Source organism: Littorina saxatilis, linkage group LG16 (assembly GCF_037325665.1).
Source record: "Littorina saxatilis isolate snail1 linkage group LG16, US_GU_Lsax_2.0, whole genome shotgun sequence".
Lineage (NCBI taxonomy): Eukaryota > Metazoa > Mollusca > Gastropoda > Littorinimorpha > Littorinidae > Littorina > Littorina saxatilis.
Genome location: NC_090260.1, coordinates 10,312,970 through 10,334,763, shown reverse-complemented (window position 1 = coordinate 10,334,763; position 21,794 = coordinate 10,312,970). Strand labels below are relative to the sequence as shown.

The window sequence follows — 21,794 nt, the reverse complement described above, 5'->3', positions numbered from 1 at the left end:
AAACACACACACGCACACGCACACACACACACATACACAAACACACACACGCACACACACGAACGCACACACACACACACATATCCATAGACACACTAACCCCCACCCAACACCCGACCCCCTCCCAACACACACACACACACTCACGAACGCATACATTTACACACACACACACACACACTCAGATCCTCAGACACCTTACCTCCCATTCCCTCCACACAAACACACGCACGCACGCACGCATACACTTAAACACACAACACGCACAGAGATCCACTGAAATATATACCCTGCTCCACACACAAACACACACACACACACACACACACAAACATACACACACACACACGTGCACACACACACATGCACACACACACACACACATGCGCATGAACACAACACACACTCACAACACACACACACGCATGCGTACACACACACAAACACTAACGCACACACACACACACACACACACATACAAAGACACACACATGCACACACACACACACACACACACTAACACACACACACACACACACACACACACACACATACCCGTGAATCAACCTCTTCAGACATCACTTCCCGCCAAAGATGAAGCTTTGAAGATAAAGACCATTGTCATCATTTTCACGAGTTTTCATTCACAAACACCTGGAAAATAAATCTCATGTTCCCCATGCTAACTTCCCGATGAAACAGGACTAAACCAATTATTTTCTGTCCCTAAACACCACAAAATGCCCAAAGTCGAAAGATGTCGTACAAACAGGGGAGTAAAACGGAACAGCCGTTTTTGTGTGCCTGTGTGAGCTCAGTTTCGCATTCTTTCGCAATGCACAAACTTTCGCATTCGGTTTTTCTTATCTCGTAACTCCACACTAAATACCCCATTTCCACTCTGAAGTATTGATGTACAACCCATGGCACTAACATTCATGTAGTCGTTTATAACTGAGGTTGACAAATTCGCTTCATTACGAGACAAGTATAAATGCCATTCACCCAAACTGAAAACGTCGCTGCCGTCTGCTCGCGTTGTACGGATTAGCTGTTCTCTTCTCCTCCCCTTGTTGCATCCGGCCTAGTTCTTCAGTTGTTTCTAGTTTTCTGTTGATGTGTTTTGGTCTTCTTCATAAGTAGTCTTGTTCAAAATTAAAAAAAAACTCAAACTTCTGTTTACATTTAGTCAAGTTTTGACTAAATGTTTTAACATAGAGGGGGGAATCGAGACGAGGATCGTGGTGTATGTATGTGTGTGTGTGTGTGTGTGTGTGTGTGTGTGTGTGTGTGTGTGTGTGTGTGTGTGTGTGTGTGTGTGTGTGTGTGTAGAGCGATTCAGACCAAACTACTGGACCGATGTTCATGAAATTTGACATGAGAGTTCCTGGGAATGATATCCCCGGACGTTTTTTTCTTTTCGATAAATACCTTTGATGACGTCATATCCGGCTTTTTGTAAAAGTTGAGGCGGCACTGTCTTACACCCTCATTTTTCAATCAAATTGATTGAAAGTTTGGCCAAGCAATCTTCGACGAAGGCCGGACTTCGGTATTGCATTTCAGCTTGGTGGTTTAAAAATTAATTGATGACTTTGGTCATTAAAAATCTAAAAATTGTAAAAAACCCCCATATTTTTATAAAACGATCCAAATTTACGTTCATCTTATTTTTCATCATTTTCTGATTCCAAAAACATATAAATATGTTATATTTGGATTAAAAACAAGCTCTGAACATTAAAAATATAAAAATTATGATCAAAATTAAATTTTCGAAATCAATTTAAAAAACACACTTTCATCTTATTCCTTGTCGGTTCCTTATCCCCAAAACATATAGATATGGTATGTTTGGATTAAAAACCCGCTCAGAAAGTTAAAACGAAAAGAGGTACAGAAAAGCGTGCTATCCTTCTCAGCGCAACTACTACCCCGCTCTTCTTGTCAATTTCACTGCCTTTGCCACGAGCGGTGGACTGACGATGCTACGAGTATACGGTCTTAGTGAAAAATTGCAGTGCGTTCAGTTTCATTCTGTGAGTTTGACAGCTACTTGACTAAATATTGTATTTTCGCCTTACGCGACTTGTTGTTGTATACGAATGAACTAATAAAAAGCTGTTTAACAGCTGTGTTGTCAAATCGATTTTTTTTCCAAAGTCGGTGTGGCGCCTGCGCAAAACTAATGCGCATAAGAAACGGCGTCTGCTATCAAAACCTGAGATCAACGCATCGACGCAAAAACTGTCATTTTGTAAGTTTGGAACAACAAATCAAGGTCAGAACAGCTATATAATCGCTATTGTATTTTTTTTGTTTTTTTTGTTTTTTTTGTATTTGCCAAGCACATCATCGTGGGGCTTTTAATCCATAACATGCATCCGTCTACAATGTATCCTCATTCATCCTTCAACATGTATAATAAATATGTAAATGGCAAGTATACAAGACATACAACATTAGGACCTAACCGACAGACGGACATACATATCGTTCACTTAAGTATGGCCGGAGCATAACATCACATGCAGATTCCAATACTGATAAATAAAAAAAGAGAGAGAGAGAGAGAGAGAGAGAGAGAGAGAGAGAAAAAGAGAGAGAGAGAGCGAGAGGGGGGTAATGATGGTGGTGGTATCATTTATAATGTATACTCTTTAGTAATAATGCAAATAATAGATTCTTTTTGAACTTCCACCCTACAATAGTCAAAAGTCACTAAAATACAAGACACCCCTACTCCCATAAGATTGGACAGGGTGACAGACAGGTAAGAGGATAAGTGAAGCAGACAGACATAAGACATACACACACACTCTTGCCTAAAATCTTATAAAAACCTACAATTTTAAACTGTACAAAAAGTTAAGCTGAAATGGACACTTCGCCTTGGTCAATAACCTAACATATATATTCGCATAGGGTAACCACTCTGACAAAAATTCAACATTTCTATTCCTGATAAGATTCAATTTCTTTTCAATGTAATAATTATCTTTGTTTTAATATTTTCAAAAAAACATTCAAAAGCGGAACTGAGCCCTGAAGTTTACATTTATAAATATAATATTTTCCTAAAAGAATAATCAAATCTAAAACATTATCAGTGTTCACATTATCATCATTTCCAAATATTATCAATCCTTTTGAAAAAGTCAAATGTTCACAATGTAAACATTCTTTGTGCAATACATTATTCAATTTAATCCAGAAAGTTTTAACAATCATACATAGCAATAGGGTCCGATATTTAGACTCGAACAAGTATAATGCGACTCGTCTTCGACTCGTCGGCATTATACTTGTCTCGTCTAAATATCGGGCCCTATTGCTACGCTGAAAACACAATAGCTGTTAAAGGCAGAGTAAGCCTCCCGTAAACCATCACAGATACGGTCAGGCTTTTACACACAGTACAAACACCATTTCATTTAAACACTCACCAATTGAGAACATCCTAGGTGCCCTCCGTAAAGAGCGAACAATTTTCAAAGAATTTATTTTTGCGTGGTTTATCTTACCCCTGAGCCATCGTGAACCCGTGTGATCCAGTTTTCCTTTTTCACAATGCAGTCGTCATAGTTAGTCATTTGAATGCGACTCGACGTGAGCTTATCTACAATAGCACGTTTTTTATGCACGAAACAACGGCTGTGGTTCACAAGAACTCTAGCGATGGCTGTTGACTGTTGAGAGGCGGAACGGCGATTTGCACTGATAAACCGTCTGCTACGACCCTTGCGTGACCCTGCTTCCGGGCTTTTCTTTTTTTTTTAAACTTTCACAACTTCGAATTGTTCTGATCTTGTCTTGATGAAAAACGAATTCTTTTATGATTAAAGAATGTTTGTGTAACAAGCTGTCAATTTATTATTTAGATTTTAAAAGTTAGGTCTAGCGCAAAAACGAGGCGCCATTGTTCTTCAGGGCCAAGTCCACGAAAATAAATTCTTGGAAAATGTCTCACGCTCGACAGAAAGCAGCCAGGATGTTCCCGTTCGGTGAGCGTTCAAATGGAAGTATGCTTGTACTGTATTTAGACGCTCGGGGAGCTCTGTGATGGTTTACGGGAGGCTTACTGTGCCTTTAATAGAGCTGTAACAGCGCAGTCGTATGGAAAAATATATTCGGAACAACAGGTACGTGTATGGACCTTTCTGTGTGGACCAGTGTCAGCGTAGTCTTTGGGGTGTGATATGTTTACGGCTGCGTAGTATAGTATGACAGTAAATCACATTTTATATTGCTGGAATGTACAGCTTTATAAATCGAAGGTAGCAGATTGCCATATTGCGTGCAATGAGAATTATGATATACTTGATTGTTATTGCACTCGCACACACACACAAACACACACACACAGATGTCGTATCCATGACTTTGTACTAGATTAGTCTAATAAGACGATTTGATAGTTTGGCCTTATAAGACGGGTACGGTGGATGACGTCAAAGATTTATGTAGTGCGGCAAGGCGGCAGTTGTGTCCTGATAGGGAATAAACGGCAGACATGAAACCGAACGGTCTTGTCTTTGATATATGTATGTGAATCTGTGGATGACAAACAACGCGTATATTACAACATACACACACGTACACACACACACACACACACGGTATTTCCAATTAGGCTTAGCAAGGGAAACAACTCTTCATAAACTAATTGATCGTGTTTGGTTTACTTCCCTTGGATTGTTTGTGTTTGGTCACTCAGTGCTTAGAGGCATGGTCAATCAATCAATCAATGACGCTTATATCGCGCATATTCCGTGGGTACAGTTCTAGGCGCTCTGCAGTGATGCCGTGTGAGATGAAATTTTACACGGCCAGTAGATTGCAGCCATTTCGGCGCATATTTACCTTTCACGGCCTATTATTCCAAGTCACACGGGTATAGGTAGACAATTATTAACTGTGCCTAAGCACATGGTCATTTCCACCTTCTGATGAATCGAATAATGATCATCAAGCGATGAACAGAACAGCAAGTACTGGATCCACGCTGTCTCAGTTGTATTGATACTCGATACGGAATGAAAAGAGCCTAGTAAAGACCGGTACCAACGGCTGCGTCGCGAGAAGTAATGCGCGGTCAGTCACTGGGTGCGCCCACTGCACCAACAACAAAACTACGATACTTCCTGGCACATTTGGTGCTTTGTGCTAGATTTTTTTCCGGAGCAAACGATCCAACTCTTTGCGATTTTGTATTCAAATGCGTTTTTTTACTGGTTGGTCCGGTGTCAGAATAATGTGACTGGGTGAGACATGAAGCCTGTGCTGCGACTTCTGTCTTGTGTGTGGCGCACGTTAGCCCTATATGTCAAAGCAGCACCGCCCTGATATGACCCTTTGTGGTCGGCTGGGCGTTAAGCAAACAAACAAACACACCCGTGTCATTGGTGATACATTACTGAACCTTATTTATCTTAGTTTGTCTCTTCTGTAACATGAAAAGCACATATGTGACCCTCCACCACGAAATGAGTCGCATGTCACCTTTGCATGATTTTCATATTTTTACATTTTCCTAAAGAGTTGTTTATGCTCGATCCAGTAGTGAAAACCGTTTTAGAAAAGAGCGAAAACTGTTTGAGTTATAAGCCTGTGACTAAGGTGACCCTCATACTGTTACCAGACACTCTCCGGACTTATATCAAGCCTAGCGCAGAACCGCGCGAGGTGACATGCGACTCATTTCGTGGTGGAGGGTCACATATCTGCTGAAGCTGTTTAAACATTATAATCATCAAAACACACACGTTGCTGTTGCAGCTGCTTCGAGTTTAAGATGTTCAATTATTTTGTAATGTTATCATAATTTAAACATTTCTGAAAGGTATTCTTATATGTATTTTCGGACATGGCACATTGTGAACACTTAGAAACGACGCTTACATATCACTCAACATGCACATGTTTCAGAGAAGGATCACTTATACTTCTTCTGATGCCATTTTTCAAAAATGTGGGTAATGGTGTTTTTCAGGTCTGTGAACAAATGTCACGGTCAATCAGTGACCTTTTAGGTAAATGTGATTGTGTCATTTTTTTCTGCTACAATCGCTGCGATGCTCCAGGAAATATGTTCATGCGAATTGAGAAACTGATCTGGTTGTAGCCTTTGAAAACATGTAATTACGCTATTTCCAACTATTACAACAAAACGTTAACGAGGGATTTACACCACTTACAAAACAGGTCCTGTGATTGTGATTGATCGGTCATGTACCCGCAGTCGAACCCTCTTAAGAAAATCGCTTACAAGAAAGGACTTTTTATTTCCCTTCCAAATGCCTTCTTTCTTCCACTTAAAATTCTCCGGATAGGAAAAACTCCCTTATAAGAAGGCACCGGTTATAAGAAAGGAGTTTGTATCTCCCTTGACACAATTTCCATGGATAAAGGAAAGAAACTCTATTTAGATTTACAGTTGTTGCAATGCTCGCACCGGATGTGATCCAGACTAACTGGAAAGGATAGACATATGCAGGCACCTGAATGGAAATTTGGTGTGTTCACATTTCTTCTTTGTATGTTTTTAAATTATTGTGCAGAATAATTGCAACACTTGAACTTTAAGCAAGTGTTCCCTTCAAGTGCCTGTTTATTTTTGCATCCTCAGACGTAAAGCGCAATCCTTTGTTATCCTTGCTGTTGAAGGTCAACCAGCAAAGAAAAAGAGAACCATTGCCAGGACTTTCATATTAAAGGCCCGATCCGCCTCAAAGTGTGTGAATGTGGTGTGTGTGTGTGTGTGTGTGTGAGTGTGTGTGCGTGTGTGTGTGTGTGTGTGTGTGAATAGAATAGAATAGAATAGAATAATGTTTATTGTCATGAACCAGTAAAGTTATTGACACAACAAACAACAAATAATGCATTATACAATGCTAAAACAATCCGTAACAAATTTGCCAAGACGAACTTGAACTTCGTCTTCTAAAAATAAGTTACTTGGATTTTTGTTTGCATATTTCATATTGATATGTGAAGCATCTTCTTTAAATTCATCCCTTAATTTAACATATTTATTGCATTTATCTAGAAAATGTATTTCATCTTCTATGACATTGCATTCAATACAAAGACGATTTTCTTTAGGGATATTCTGATGTCTTCCACTTTCAATTTTTAGACAATGTGTGCTAGTCCTTAATCTGCTTAACATCTTTCTGTGTTTATTATTCTTAATTTGTATTAAGTATGACTGCATTTCGTAAGATATACTGATCATAGAATAAAACTTAAGTGTGTTTGTGTGTGTGTGTGTGTTTGTGTGTGTGTGTGTTGTGTGTGTGTGTGTGTGTGAGTGTTTGTGTGTGTGTGTGTGAGTGTGTGTGTGTGAGTGTTTGTGTGTGTGTGTGTGCTTGTGTGTGTGTGTGAGTGTGTGTGTGTGTTTGTGTGTGTTTGTGTGTGTGTGAGTGTTTGTGTGTGTGTGTGTGCTTGTGTGTGTGTGTGAGTGTGTGTGTGTGTTTGTGTGTGTTTGTGTGTGTGTGAGTGTTTGTGTGTGTGTGTTATTGAAGGGGTCAGTGTCGGCAAAGAGGGAGGTGCTTCATTGGCTGGTTTGAGTACGTGTGTGCGTGTCGGTGAGTGCGTGCGTGCATGCATTTGTGCTTCTGGGGGGGGGGGGGGGCGGAGGGGGGCGGGGTTTTTGCTTCGCTGGCTGCTTATGCATACACGAAAATATATGCCAAAGTAGGCCCCTAACTGCCTTCCTAATGCGTGCATGTTCGGATTTCTGTGCTCGTCCCTGTGCGTGCATTGGTTCTTGGTTTTACATGAGCAACTCAGCCTCCTGTTCCATTTTTGGCTCACGTAAGTGTAGCCTATGCGATCGTAACTTTGTCTGTCTGTGCGTGCGTGCGTGCATGTATGTATGTGTGTATGTGTGTGATAGAAACTTTAACATTTCCGAGTCTATGGATTACGTCAGTCTCGGTCAAAAGTGTTCGACGTGTGTGATAGAAACTTTAACATTTGAAGACGTCACATTATGACGTAAGAGGGTTAGACGTCACGCAAAGGAATTACTGAAAGTCTCGGTCATTGTTATTGTGAGCGGGCCGAGACTTCTTGGCAGATCCAGGGTCTCGCTTTCTTGCATAGTTTCACCTATGCTTACTGTGTGTGTGTGTGTGTGTGTGTGTGTGTGTGTGTGTGTGTGTGTGTGTGTGTGTGTGTGTGTGTGTGTGTGTGTGTGTGTGTGTGTGTGTGTATGTGTGACGGAGTGATTGAGTTTGTGTTACTGTTTGTCTATTTCTTACGTGAGCCTTGAAGGCTTCGCCTCTTGTTAAAGGTTTTTTTCTCTCAATCTCTCGATTCACGACTTGCAGGACCGCGTGACCCAGCATAATTGACAGACCCAAGGTAAAGGCCATTCGGTTTGTGGGGGTATTTGTGGGGAGAACCAGAACTTCCGGTTAGAAAACACGTGGGAAAAACACGTGGAACTGTACATAATTATGGCTTGCTTTGTAAGACTGATCAGCACACAGAACCCAAGTACACCGTAACCCAGCTGCAGTCCATGACGTGTGTTTTGTAGTTCCTTTGAAGTTTCGGTCAACCTGAAACGCCCAAATATGAAGCTTATGTGTTTGATTGCATACATGTGGATTGCATGCATGTGTGTGTGTGCTCGTTCAATCGTCAAAACAACAACAAAGTCATAAGTACCTGAAATAGTGTGTCTTTAATAGTGTACCAAGCAGAACATGAAGTAGTGTGTCTTTAATAGTGTACCAAGCAGAACATGAAGTAGTGTGTCTTTAATAGTGTACCAAGCAGAACATGAAGTAGTGTGTCTTTAATAGTGTACCACGCATGTCTTCAAAGATAGAGAGAAAAACACTGACAGTGGGACGATAACATGACGTGATCTGATATGACGTAAGTATGACGTAACTTCAGCGTTGATCATTGGTTGTTGTGGAATCCGTTAGTGTTTGCCTTTTGTGCTTCAAAGAAACAGTACCTGTTAGCAGTTAAGGAAGTCAAACAATATACATATTATGAACTAGATGATTACCCGCTTCGCCGGGAAGAAGTAGAGCCGAATACCCGGCCGTCGCCGGGGACCCGGCTTTGCCGGGTGTACGCCGGCATCGCCGGCGCACGAAGGAAGGGAGATCTAAAAATAGTAACGTGCAGTGACCTTCTAAATATAAACGTACAAACGGGAATATCGATTGACGCCGGCGCACGAAGGAAGGGAGATCTAAAAATAGTAACGTGCAGTGAAAAACGAAAATCGGTTCAGCGCTGCGCGCTGAGAGCACGTGTTGAAATATCTCATCGATCAGGTTGTGTCCGGGGTCTCTGTCAATAAGCCCACCAAATTTGAAGCAGATCCATCGAGAACTTTGGCCGTGCATGGCGATCAATCACACACACACACACACACACACACAGACACAAGTCGTATATATATATAGAAGACGATACACTCGATTCAATCTAAAGTGCATGAAGCAGTGAGAAAGGACCATCAACACAAGTGGGACTGTACCTTTATGGATATCAGAAAGTCTCTGTGGCAAAGATGTAGTCGTTTTGTGTAATCTCATGACTAAAACGTGTTGTTGTTGTTGTTGTTGTTGTTGTTGTTTTGGGCTCACGTAAGTGTAGCCTATGCGATCGTAACTGTGTCTGTTTGTGCGTGCGTGCGTGCGTGTGTGTGTGTGTGTGTTCGGATGTGGTAGAAACTTTAACATTTGACTATAAACACCGACATAATCATTTCACCTGGTTACGTTTCGAGCACCATCTTCAAAGTATTGAAGCAATGATCAACATTTTGTCGGCATGTGTGTAGTTAAAGTGTGTATCCAAAGAAAACGGGTGGTGGGGTTTTTTGAGGGGGTACAAGCAGGTGACTGGTTTGTCTCGTGTGTGGTATGTAAACCAGGTCAGGGGTGAAGATCAGGTCAGGTCGCGTGAAGGATTGTGGGAAAAGACTCACTTTCCAGTTCTCACCTCTGTATTCGCCGATTCGGGGAAGACGATTTCACATTGTTCGATTTATTAGCTCAAGAAAAGTAGATAAAGAAGATACCAAAGCCAAAGGAGATTTCCAACAGTTTGTTCTGCACAGCGTGTTTCCAGTGTCTGCGCAGGGAAGATCAGCTGTCGAAAGCGCAGTGTCAATCTGGCAGTCGTGTCCCCAGTAACAATGTAAGTACAGACAGATCTAGTGTCTCCCACTCATAAAGCGTGTCACATAAGCTTACTGATCATTCGTTTTGTTTAATTTCTTTCTATTTCAGCAGACACGGATATGAAAAACAGTGCTAGGCAGTCACCTCCAGTGAAATTAGTTGATCTAAACTGCCTGTAATGTTTGGATGTCTTTGTTCTTGGTTCGATTTATGTGAATTTCAAGACTTGCAGTAGAGTCTCAAGTTTACTCTGCCCGTATAAAACTGTCTACTATTTACTTGAACATGCAGATATAAGGAAACGGGATGAATCTGTTCTCAAAGTCAAAATTATTACGATTTTGCCTCAGTTTCAAAACATGCTCTGTCATGGTTCTGTCTGTAAAATGTGGTGCCTTTCTACAGACAATTTGTGAATGCTAGATCTACCTAGATCTGTATCGCGTTTCATTCCAGACTCCTCTCTTTGATTGTACTATTTGAATGCTGTTTACGCACTAAGCTTATCACGATTTGTTAATGTCCGTAACGTTTGGTAAACTCACCTTGCAACAGCTTCCTTGGCTTTGTTGGCATTTTTTTTCAAGGCAGCACAACGTAAGATTAGCTTCTGTTGGACAGCAGGTAGAATGCGAGTTTTGAGACAACGACAGTTGTCCAAAGAAAGCTTGCTGTGGAATTTTGTTCTACATAATGGCACATGTGATTCTGTATTTTTCAGCGGTTAATGTTAATGGTTTATTTTTTCCTCTGCTGATTTCTTTCTTCTGAGTTGATCGTTATCATTCAAACAAGACCATCAGATAGCAAGGGTGGATCCAGGAAAGGGGGGCACACCCAAACTTTTCACGAACTTGAAGCGGTGCGCCCGAAAATGCCAGGGTGGGTCGGGTGCATGACCCCCCCCCCCCCCCCCTCCTGAATCTCTCTCTTTCCCTATAGGGGGGGGGGGGGGGGGTCCGGGCCCCCTTTCCCGCCCCCTCCTAAATCCACCACTGGAGAGTACCTCAGTTGCTCCTCAATGGACTGTGAATAGTGTGTTGACTGTGTTGACCGTCAGAATTATTTTAAGAACCAGGCTGCTGCAGTCAGTTGACATGTTTCGCATAATGTAGGATTCCCATGCATGCTGCATAGGTAAAGTAGCTTGTATAACCCGACTATTCAGTATCAAAACACTGTTTTTATTTGTGTAGGTTGTAGTCATCACAACTAATCGTATTTTGCCTTTTGTTTCAGAAAGGAGGATAAGCTACAACAAGATCAGTCAACGCTATGTCAGATATGCCTCAGCCACATGACGACTTCTGAATTTAGATCCACTCGGCATGGTGACAAGTCTTGATGAAAAGTATATGACTGAGGACAGCAGTGGAAAAAGTGACCACATGGCAGGTACCTATTGCTTAGTGTCTGCAGTGCAAAAGACAGATAAGCTGATGGTAGATTTCCAAATGAACACAGCACCCGCAGATCTACTGCTGATTTACGACGGGCAAGCTACAATCCAGGGCAGAGAACACTGCAGCGTTGTAATCCAACTCTTCATTTGTTTCAGGAAAGCACGTCCTTACAAATGAACATTACAACTCTCTGATACAAAGACATAGTGTACAGGAACATTCCGATAATCGAGTGGGACAGGATTAAACAAATTCCCAGTGAGGAAGTACACGGTTTTTCTGTCATTGACCTTAATAGCTTTCACACAGCCAGTATATGAGAGATAATGGTCTTCTTGGTGACCGTTCGTGCCCAAGCACGTGGAGCTGGTTGCCAGCAGGACAATGTGTCACTGAACAATATCAGAGACTTCGGAGTGCGAGGACCAGGGCAAATAACCTCACGTGAACCTGTCTGAGTCGTGAGTGTGACCATCGTGACGCCCATACAGTCATCAACGCCAAGGGAGGGGCAACACACTATTGACTTTCAACAGTCTTCAAACAGTGTTCAGTGGAACATGGCACGTCATGCTCTCATCCCAATACACTTTTCCGTGTGGTTTTTGTATCGGTCAATTCGTTTCCTTGTTATTGTTAACCCGAAATAATTTATTCGACATTAAAATTCATGTGTAACCCATCTTCACAGCAGCATTTGCGTTTCTTTTGCCTCTGAGTATATATACCCCCTGAACCATCCTCTCGCCCATATGCCTCCGACACTGCACAAAAGGATACAATTCTCTGAAGGAAGGGACGTGTTTGTCAAAACGTTGGAACGGAACTCCGAAGTCCCGGAACTCTTTCTCAATCTTCTCCAAGTAAGGGACATCACTCGTACAGTTCCCCTGCAAATAAAGAGAATTTGTCATTGGCAAATTTACAGTTACAATGATAATGACAATGACAATGAGAATGATTTATATAACGAGGGTAATAGAATAAGCAGTGATTTGCTTATTTACATCTGGCCCTCGAGTGAAAGAGAGACAGACAGATGAACAGAGACAGAGACAGTAGGAGACAGAGAGAGAGAGTGAGTGACGGATACGGACAAACACAAAGAGACAGACAGGCAGACAAACAGATTTACAGACAAACAGATATACGGACATACCGGCAAATAGATACGTAAGCAGGCAAGCGGGCATTCAAACAGGAAGGCAGAATGGCAAAAAGGGTATATTCAAACTTAAAAGAAACACACAGACACACACTGACACACACACACACACACACACACACACACACATACACACACAGACACACACACACACACACAGACACACACACACACACACACACACACACACACACGACCCACCCTCGCCAAGTATTTGCCTCCGTCTTTCAGGCACTTGAAGCTCAGCTCCATCAGTACGTTGTTTGTCTTGAAGTCGTAATCTAAACAACGAAGTGACTGTGGTAAGATGAACAAAGTTAAGAAACAAAGGAATACTGTACTCACCGATGCAAGAACGAGACAAGACGGTACGAATTTTCGCTTATGGAAGCTTCATCAGGAAAAACAAGAACACAAAAGACAACAAAAAGCAGACGCAACACGGAACGAACAAGGTTTGAAAGAAAATGGAGGGGAAACACGCAAAAAAGGGAAGGAACTTTGTAGTATGTCTGTGCCCATGACATCATCCAACCACTTCTCTCCCCTTTCATTCATTTCCGTTCCTGGAGTTCCTTCCCTTTTTTGTGTGTTTCCCCTCCATTTTCTTTCAAACCTTGTTGGTTAAAGCGAAGTTGGAGTTATGTTATTTAAATGTATCTAAAGAAGAGGGATGCAATGATATCCATGGTACCTGTGAATCACCAGGAACCCAGTACCTCTGAGCTATAGCGGATACTGTTATATTGTGCTTACTGAGAGTATCTCCCCTTTCCTTATGGGTGTACTTCCTGCAAGATGGATACCTCAATATGTACAATGTTGAACTTGAACAACTTCTCCCGAGTCTGCAGTGAGTGTGAGTGAATGACACACATACAACAACATGAACATGACACACACACAACAACATGAACAGTAAACAATAACACCACAGTCTGTATCATTATCTTACTGGAGTGGTAATGAAAAAGGAAAGATAATACATTATATTAGCCACTTAATAATTAAACGTTATAATCATTTAAAGGACTGTAAATGCATGTCACAAAATGGTAGCCAGCTCTGAAGAATAATGAAACCAACACTATTTGCCTGCCTTCTCCCCGTGCCAGTATTACCGTTGTTCTGCTTTAGTTATTGCAACATCAACATTTTAGAAATTCTATTTTATTTTCGCTGATTTCCGCGAAAATGTACCATTTTTAAATTGCGTGGGCAATTCCTCTTACCGTATTTTCCCTTTTCCACGGAAAACTCGGTCAGGTCGTTGATGACGTAGTCATACTTGACGTCATTGTCTAAACTCTCCTTCAGCACCTCCACACAGTCTCGCACTTGAATCTGTCAACCATAGGACGTGCGATATATAACAATGTCACACGCTTTCCTTCTTTGCCACTACTAAAGCAAACGTGTGCAAGATTGTATGTTACACGCTTTGGAACATGGCAAGAACGGAGTCAAACTCGCATTCATCCCCACAAAAGCCCAAAAGTAGCTTTCATTTCTCCATTTCTTTCAACGCCGCTAACGACTGAGCTAATTCCCGCCCCGAGAATGGCCGTTCCTTTAAGATATAATCACATGACACCCAATGATCTTACAACCAGTCAAAAGGTGTGAAGGGGAGCAACAAGTGAAGGCTTACCTCGTAGGATTCCGTCTTGTACTTGTCCATGACATGGCCGCATATGGATCTCATGTACTTCCGGCATGCCTTCATCACCTCGTCGTCTATCTGGTCGCAGGGTCAAGGTCACACATCAGTTTTGCTTCCCGCGTTCGCTCCCCTTCGCGCTAAAAGCCCGGCCGCCTGTGTCAGCATTTTCATTTCTATGTCATTACTTTATTGTCCCATCGCTGGTAAATTGGGGTCGCTTCCTCCCAGTGGAAAGCTAGCAGCAACAGAGTCGCGCTCCCCAGGTGTGTGCGTGTTTAGGTGTATTCAGCCACTTGCACTTACGGCAGAAAGACCATGGTCCTTTACGTGTCACTATGATGACACGGGGGTGGAACATGGATACCGTCTCTGAGTCTGCACATAAAGTTGACACGTGTCCGTCCTGGCCCGGACTGGAACCCGTGACCCGTGGGTCACCAGTCCCGTGCTCTACCAACTGAACTAATACACAGCTGCTTAGACAGCTGTTGCTATTTGTTTTACTTATAATCATATCGGAAAAAAAACCTTTCTAAAAAATTATTGAATAAATAAAAGTGTATAACGCAGAGAAGTAAGGGGGAAGCAGGAATGACATTCATTTTTATATGACTTTTCGGGGGTTAGAAAATGACATTTTAAAAGAAGCAACCAACTCAATACACAACAGAGACAGACAGTAACAGACAGACAACCAGAAGTACTGAAACAGAGACAGACTGGAAGGGATTGAATGTAAAAATGCACAAACAAAAAACAAAAACAACAAGAGGCGAAGCCATCAAGACTCACGTAAGAAATCGACAAACAGTAACACAAACTCAATCACTCCGTCACACATACACACACACACACACACACACACACATACACACTGTTCTGGACATCATATTCTGTCCTCACCTTTAAGGCAGACTGATCCGAAGAGGTGTAAGTTACACCGACCCTGTCGGCAAAGGCAAAGCCAAATGCTCGTCTCAAAACTACATGGAGAGGGCAACGAATAGAAGCAATCCTTTGTTCAGACGTGTATGGCAAAATCTCTCTCTCTCTCTCTCTCTCTCTCTCTCTCTCTCTCTCTCTCTCTCTCTCTCTCTCTCTCTCCCTCCCTCCCTCCCTCCTCTCTCTCTCTCTCTCTCTCTCTCTCTCTCTCTCTCTCTCTCTCTCTCTCTCTCTCTCTCTCTCTCTCTCTCTCTCTCTCTCCTACTTACAGGGACACGACTGCCAACAGAGTCTCGGCCCGCACAAAATAATAATGACCGAGACTTTCAGTACTTCCTTCGTGTGACGTCTAACCCTCTTACGTCATAATGTGACGTCAATGTAATGTGACGTCTTCAAATGTTAGAGTTTCTACCACAGACATACACACGCACAAACACACACACACACACACACACACACACACACACACACACACACACACACACACACACACACGCACGCACAGACAGACAAAGTTACGATCGCATAGGCTACACTTACGTGAGCCAAAAACAATAACAACAAGAAATTCCTCCGATAGGAACTACACCCCCGTCAAAGGGAAATAACCTTCTCAGTTGGTGGCAGTGAGAATGGTTATTTCCCTTTGACCAACGGGGGTGTCCGTCTATACCAGGCCTTGTATAATTTTAATCCACCAATAACTCCCTAACCGTGTGTTTGACTGGTCCCAATTTTTGTAAGGACCGTCTCAGGAATGTATAGAACCTGTTCACCAAGTTTGGTGACGATCGGTCTGTTCATTCTTGAGATCTACTTGCGAACACAAACACATCGAGTGAAACCTATACACACCCCTATACCAGGGGTGTAAAAACACAGTCACTTCTGAAAAGGATACTTCTGCCATGAGCACGTGGCGTGGTGGTTTTGGAAGGGAGGTAAGCGTGTAGAGAATACCCCCATCCCCTCCCCCCAGGATAAGAACGTTGGCACCGTCAAAGTTATTTCCCCTGTCAAGGCCCAGGACTGTTGTGACGTAAATTTCGTCACTCTCCCCGAACACTGTACAGAAAAACAAACAGAACAAGAAATGAAATACCAGCAATATTTTGTCTCAAGAAGAAGAAAGCAAGTCGCGTAAGGCGAAATTTATACATTTAGTCAATCTGTTGAACTCACAGTCACACTCACAGAATGAAACTGACCACACTGCATTTTTTCTCTCACCAAGATCGTCAGTCCCCCGCACGATGAAAACGCAGTGCAATTGACAAGCCAGTATAGCGCAATAGCGTTTGCGCTTTAGTTGAATAATATTTTAATTGTTGACATAGACGTACACATGCCATTTTGTTTGAATGTCTATCAAAGCTTTTTCGCTCTAATTAATGGTTAACCAAACAGAGAACAACTACCAATCACAACATGAAAAAACTTCGCAAGAACACAAGCTACAATCAGCATGAAACAAAAAGTGGTCAATATTATTATTAGAAGCCCTTCCCCTACAAGTATATCAATCACTTACTGACGTCATCGTCTAACAACAGCACGCGGCCAAACTGACGTGACTGCATGATGCTGATGCGCTGAAACGGGGACATGACGTCACAAACCGCATGCGTATAGTCTGTCTCCACCAAGCGATCGTCTGCTAGCACTGCGTAGTTTCTTGGCAGACGACACGGCCGTCGAATGGGAACAAAGATACTGAAACATATCAAAAAGAATAGAGAATTAGTGTTTCAAGAAATATAGGGTAAAGGGGAGTAATTTGAACACCCTAAGAGCAAGACGCAGTAGCTGGCCCACAGAAGACGGTAAGCAAAGACGTAGAGGTTACACGCCGAGTCTCAGTGATTATTAAAAATAATGGTCGAAGTTAGCGGATCATGAAAAATGCGAGCTTTAGCGAGCTTTTTCATGACCGCGAACTGAGACCATTATTTTCTATAATCACTGAGACGAGGTGTGTAACCTCTTTATTCCTCCTTTCTTCAGTTATTCAAAGAAAAGAGGAGTTTTTTTGCGAAAGTTTGATCGAATCCTATTCACTCAACCAGTCAACCTGCGCAGGCGATCGATTAATGCGCGGTTGTATAGTTCCGTGCAAATCATTCCATTCTGTTAACACTTCTTGTCAGTTTTCCTATTTTGGACTAAAATCAAGTACACAGATATGCTGTTATTCTGCTGTGGCGGCAAAGGCAGATATTGTGTGTTCTGTATATATGTTTTGGTAACGCTTAGAATAATGTTCTTTCGTCAAATGGGACTAGCAGACGAACTTTTGCACCCGTGTTCCAACGTTAAAAACTGTATGAAGTTCAGTTTTCTGGGGAAAATAGTGTATGAAACCGCTTTATGTTGTTTAAATTGATGAGATGTGTGCATTTGGTTGCGTGTGATCTGTTTATTAAATGAAATATTGTTGAAAACTGACCGTCGGATTGCAGTCTGTTGTCGAAGAAACTGAGTGAAAAGAAGGGGAACTACTCTTGTCGCTAGACAAAGTATGAGTTACTTGCCTTGCAGGAAATTGCTTGTGATGAACGTTTGAGCACGGCAAATCTAGATTCAGAAAACAACCGAACTCATGGATTTTATATGAAGATTCATGTGTTCAGGCCTGTAGTTGTTAATTTGAATGCGGTATGTTTGTATTGTTTGCTCCAGAGATGTATACTTCGTACGTTAGAGCGTTCGGAACTTTTCAGTCGCAAAAAGTAGTACCGAAACAGAACAACTTCTCAACCCATTGCACTATCGAGGATTCAGGCTGTTGCTGGGTCGTTATTTGTTTGGTTGCTGGGTCATTATCGAAAAATAACTAGCCCTACAAGTTTACAGAGGTAAAGAAGCAGAGGGGGGAATAAGTAGAGGTTACATGCCGAGTCTCAGTGATTATCAAAAATAATGGTCGAAGTTAGCGGATCATGAAAAATGCGAGCTTCAGCGAGCTTTTTCATGACCGCGAACTGAGACCATTATTTTTGATAATCACTGAGACGAGGTATGTAACCTCTTTATCCCTCCTTTCTTCAGTTATTCAAAGAAAAGAGGAGTTTTTGTGCGAAAGTTTGATCGAATCATATTCACCCAAACAGTCTACCTGCGCAGGCGATCGATTAATGCGCGGTTGTATAGTTCCGTGGAAATCATTCAATTTTGTTAACACTTCTTGTCAGTTTCCATGTTTTGAACTAAAATCAAGCACACAGTTATGTTGTCATTCTGCTGTGGCGGTAAAGGCAGATAGTGTGTGTTCTGTTCATGTTTTGGTATCGCTCAGGAAATGTTCTTTCCTCGAATGTGACTAGCAGACGAAGTTTTACACCCGTGTTCCAACGTTAAAAACTGTATGAAGTTTAGTTTTCTGGGGCAAACTAGTGTATGAAACCGCTGCATGTTCTTTAAGTTGATTAAATGTTTGCAATTGATTGCGTGTGATCTGTTTATAAAATGAAATATTGTTGAAAACTGACCGTCGGATTGCAGTCTCGTCGATGCAGCCGAAATCTGGAAGGGGAACTACTCGTGTCGGTAGAAAAAGTATGAGTTACTTTTCCTTGGAATCTTGCTAGCGATAGACGATTGTGCACGGCAGATCTGAATTCAGAAAACAACCAAACTCATGGATTTTATATTGAGATCCATGTGTTCAAGCCTGTAGTTGCTGGTTTAAATGCGGCATGGTTGTATTGTTTGCTCCAGAAATGTATATTTTGTACATTAGAGTGTTCTGAACTTTTGAGTCGCAAAAAGTAGATCCACAATGTGTACAGTCTCTACCCATGAGCTATCGAGGATTTATGCCCGTTGTTGGGTAAGTGATTTTGGTTGTTGGGTAAGTTACCGAAAAATAACTAGCCCTACACCTTTACAGAGAGAAAGAAGCGGAGGGGGGGGATAAGGCGAGGTTATATCTCAAGATTGACTTTAACCTACATGTATGCAAGTGAAATATAGGATCTTATGTGTTTTGTCAACACACGGACTTGTTTCTTAACATTTGCGAAAATTTCACATTTGCCAACTAGCCGGGTATATATTGAACAGGGCAAAGTTCAAATTAGCCGAACTCCTTTTTACAGAAATGTAATCCAAGCCGACTCTCTTTCGTTGCTGCCAGAGCTTTCTACGTGTCTTCTTCAGACCATGTTCCATGACTGAAAGTCTGAAGAGTGGAAAGTGCAATTGTCTAACATCAAAACTCACCTGGATTCACTAACAGCTGTTTTACGTGTATATTGGACATGCCCGAGCGTTAAATCGAGTATTGTTTCAGGCTTATTTTGTTGTTTACAAGAGCAAAATGTTAAGATGTTCGTGTGTGTGAGGGTCTGTCTGTCTTGTCTGCCTGTATGGCTGTGTGGCTGTGTGGCCTGTGTGGCTGTGTGGCTGGGTGGCTGTATGGCTGTGTGGCTGTATGGCTGTGTGACTGTATGGCTGTGTGGCTGTATGCCTGTATGGCTGTCTGCCTGTATGGCTGTGTGGCTGTGTGGCTGTATGGCTGTCTGCCTGTATGGCTGTGTGGCTGTGTGGCTGAGCGTGCGAACGTGTGTGCTTGTGTAAGAAGTCTCTCTGCCTGTAGCGTGAATGCGTTTTTATCCTACATACGTGAGAGAGACACCCGTGGGATAAAAATCGTTCAAATCACACGTGTGTATATCATGTAAATGAGGTCAACCGGAAGGTCAAGCTATGTAAATTAGTAGTACATGGGATCAACCGGAAGGTCAAGCTATGTAAATTAGTAATTACACATTCATGAAGAACTACTTTTGCAACAAAATGGCAACTGCCACGAAAACCGATTTGTCAACACTGAACGAATTTTTGAGTGATGAGCTGTTCGAAGACATGTTAGGTGATGACGCGAATGACGAAGTCGATGAAGAAAAGAGTGAGTCATCCATGATTTATGATTTTTCTACAGACTCATTCGTTCAGACAAACAAGAACAAGAACACTCTCCGAAAAACGGTTTACGATATATATACGTCGCCTATCGACGTTTATGGCGAAACACGGGGACAAAAGAAACATTAGGCGTGATTAGCACCATCCAACCACAAGAATTATGCAAAATTCTCTGCTCTTTTTTCATGTTCAGAGTTTGAAACAAACCGGATGGCAAAGAGTATAAACCATCCACGCTGAGTCTCAGCAGCATCCATCGACAGTTGAAGTCTAAAAAGTACTGTGCATCCGTTAACTGAGAAAAGTCGTGAAGACAAAGCAGAAGATTGTTAAACAGGAAGGTTAATTGTGGCAACTTACCTAACGGGGGTCAACCGCTGAAACATGAAGATGTTGACAAGCTGTGGCAGACAAAACAGCTCCGAGTCGCAGATCCAGAAGCAATCCTGAATACTCTGTGGTGGCAAAACACAGTCAACTTTGATCTGCGCAGCCGAGCGTGACTCCTCACAGCTCATGCAGTGGGGAGACGTGTCCTTACATGAAGACAGTAATGGCAGAGAATATCTCCAATTTTGCGAAAGACAATCCAAAACATGCAAGGGCGACAATCCAAAGTCTGTGCGTGATGTCTGTCCGAAAGCTTGGGCGTCGAACGATGAGCGCTGCCCTGTCGCAGTTTACAAAACATACGCAGCTCTCCGACCAAAAGGTTACTTCGAGACAAGTTCCCCCTTCTATTGTGCAACAAACACAAAAGTTGCATCTGAAGAATTTCCATGGTTCAAGCGCCAACCTGTCGGCGTCAACAAATTGTCAGCAACCATGAAAAACATGTGCAGAAAAGCTGGGATCATCAACCCGAGGTAGATCTACACCAACCACTCTGCACGCAAGTTCCTAGTGCAGAAACTTTCCGAGAATAACGTTCCTCCGACCAAAATAATGCAGCTATCTTGGCACAAAAACGTCCAGAGTATTAACAATTACAGCAGCATCTCTCAAGAGGAACACCGTGGCTTCAGTGTGATACTAAACGGCACTGCACCGGTCTCGGAGCTGTCGGCAGACGACACATTGGTTTCGCCCGCATCGGCCACTTCAACTCAGTCCAGCCGTCTCCACTGCCACTGCCTCAATCACATCCCAGCAAACGCTAACAACACTGTTTGCAGGTCCTGTGCACGTTGGTACCATCAACATCAACAAATATTTGTGCAGTCACCAAACCGAGAAGTGACCATCTGAAAGCTGTCGACTCGCCTGGCTCCGACTTGACTGTCATCCTATCGCGGAAGGATATGCTTTGCTGTTGTTGTTCCATTTGGTTTCTTTTATCCTGTGGCCACTGCTTTTCTTTTTATCTGGTATATTTTGAAGTGACCATGATTTCGTTCTTCGAATTTATTTCATCAATGTTCAATATTAAACTTAACAGTGTTAACAAAGGCGAACTACTTTGTCCTAGTTTGAGAGTGTGTGTCATGGCGGAGGAATGAATGTCAAATTGAGTAAAGTGGTTTGAAGTTCTA

General features: G+C 42.3%; 1 protein-coding gene across 2 annotated transcripts in view; it reads right to left on the bottom strand.

Moving 5' to 3' along the window:
- Positions 1–21,794, bottom strand: part of LOC138950373 (spermine synthase-like) — a 47,065-nt gene that overhangs the window by 20,844 nt on the left and 4,427 nt on the right. The window contains exons 4-10 of one of the 2 annotated variants that reach the window (XM_070322114.1): positions 16,868–17,049; positions 16,238–16,401; positions 14,380–14,469; positions 13,961–14,072; positions 12,930–13,009; positions 12,344–12,453; positions 8,923–8,977 (exon numbers count right to left, since the gene is read on the bottom strand). In XM_070322114.1, the coding sequence (XP_070178215.1) occupies positions 8,923–8,977; positions 12,344–12,453; positions 12,930–13,009; positions 13,961–14,072; positions 14,380–14,469; positions 16,238–16,401; positions 16,868–17,049 (793 nt within the window). Of the gene's footprint in view, positions 1–8,365; positions 8,978–12,343; positions 12,454–12,929; positions 13,010–13,960; positions 14,073–14,379; positions 14,470–16,237; positions 16,402–16,867; positions 17,050–21,794 lie in introns of those variants that run through there. The other variant, XM_070322113.1, reaches the window with a different exon arrangement.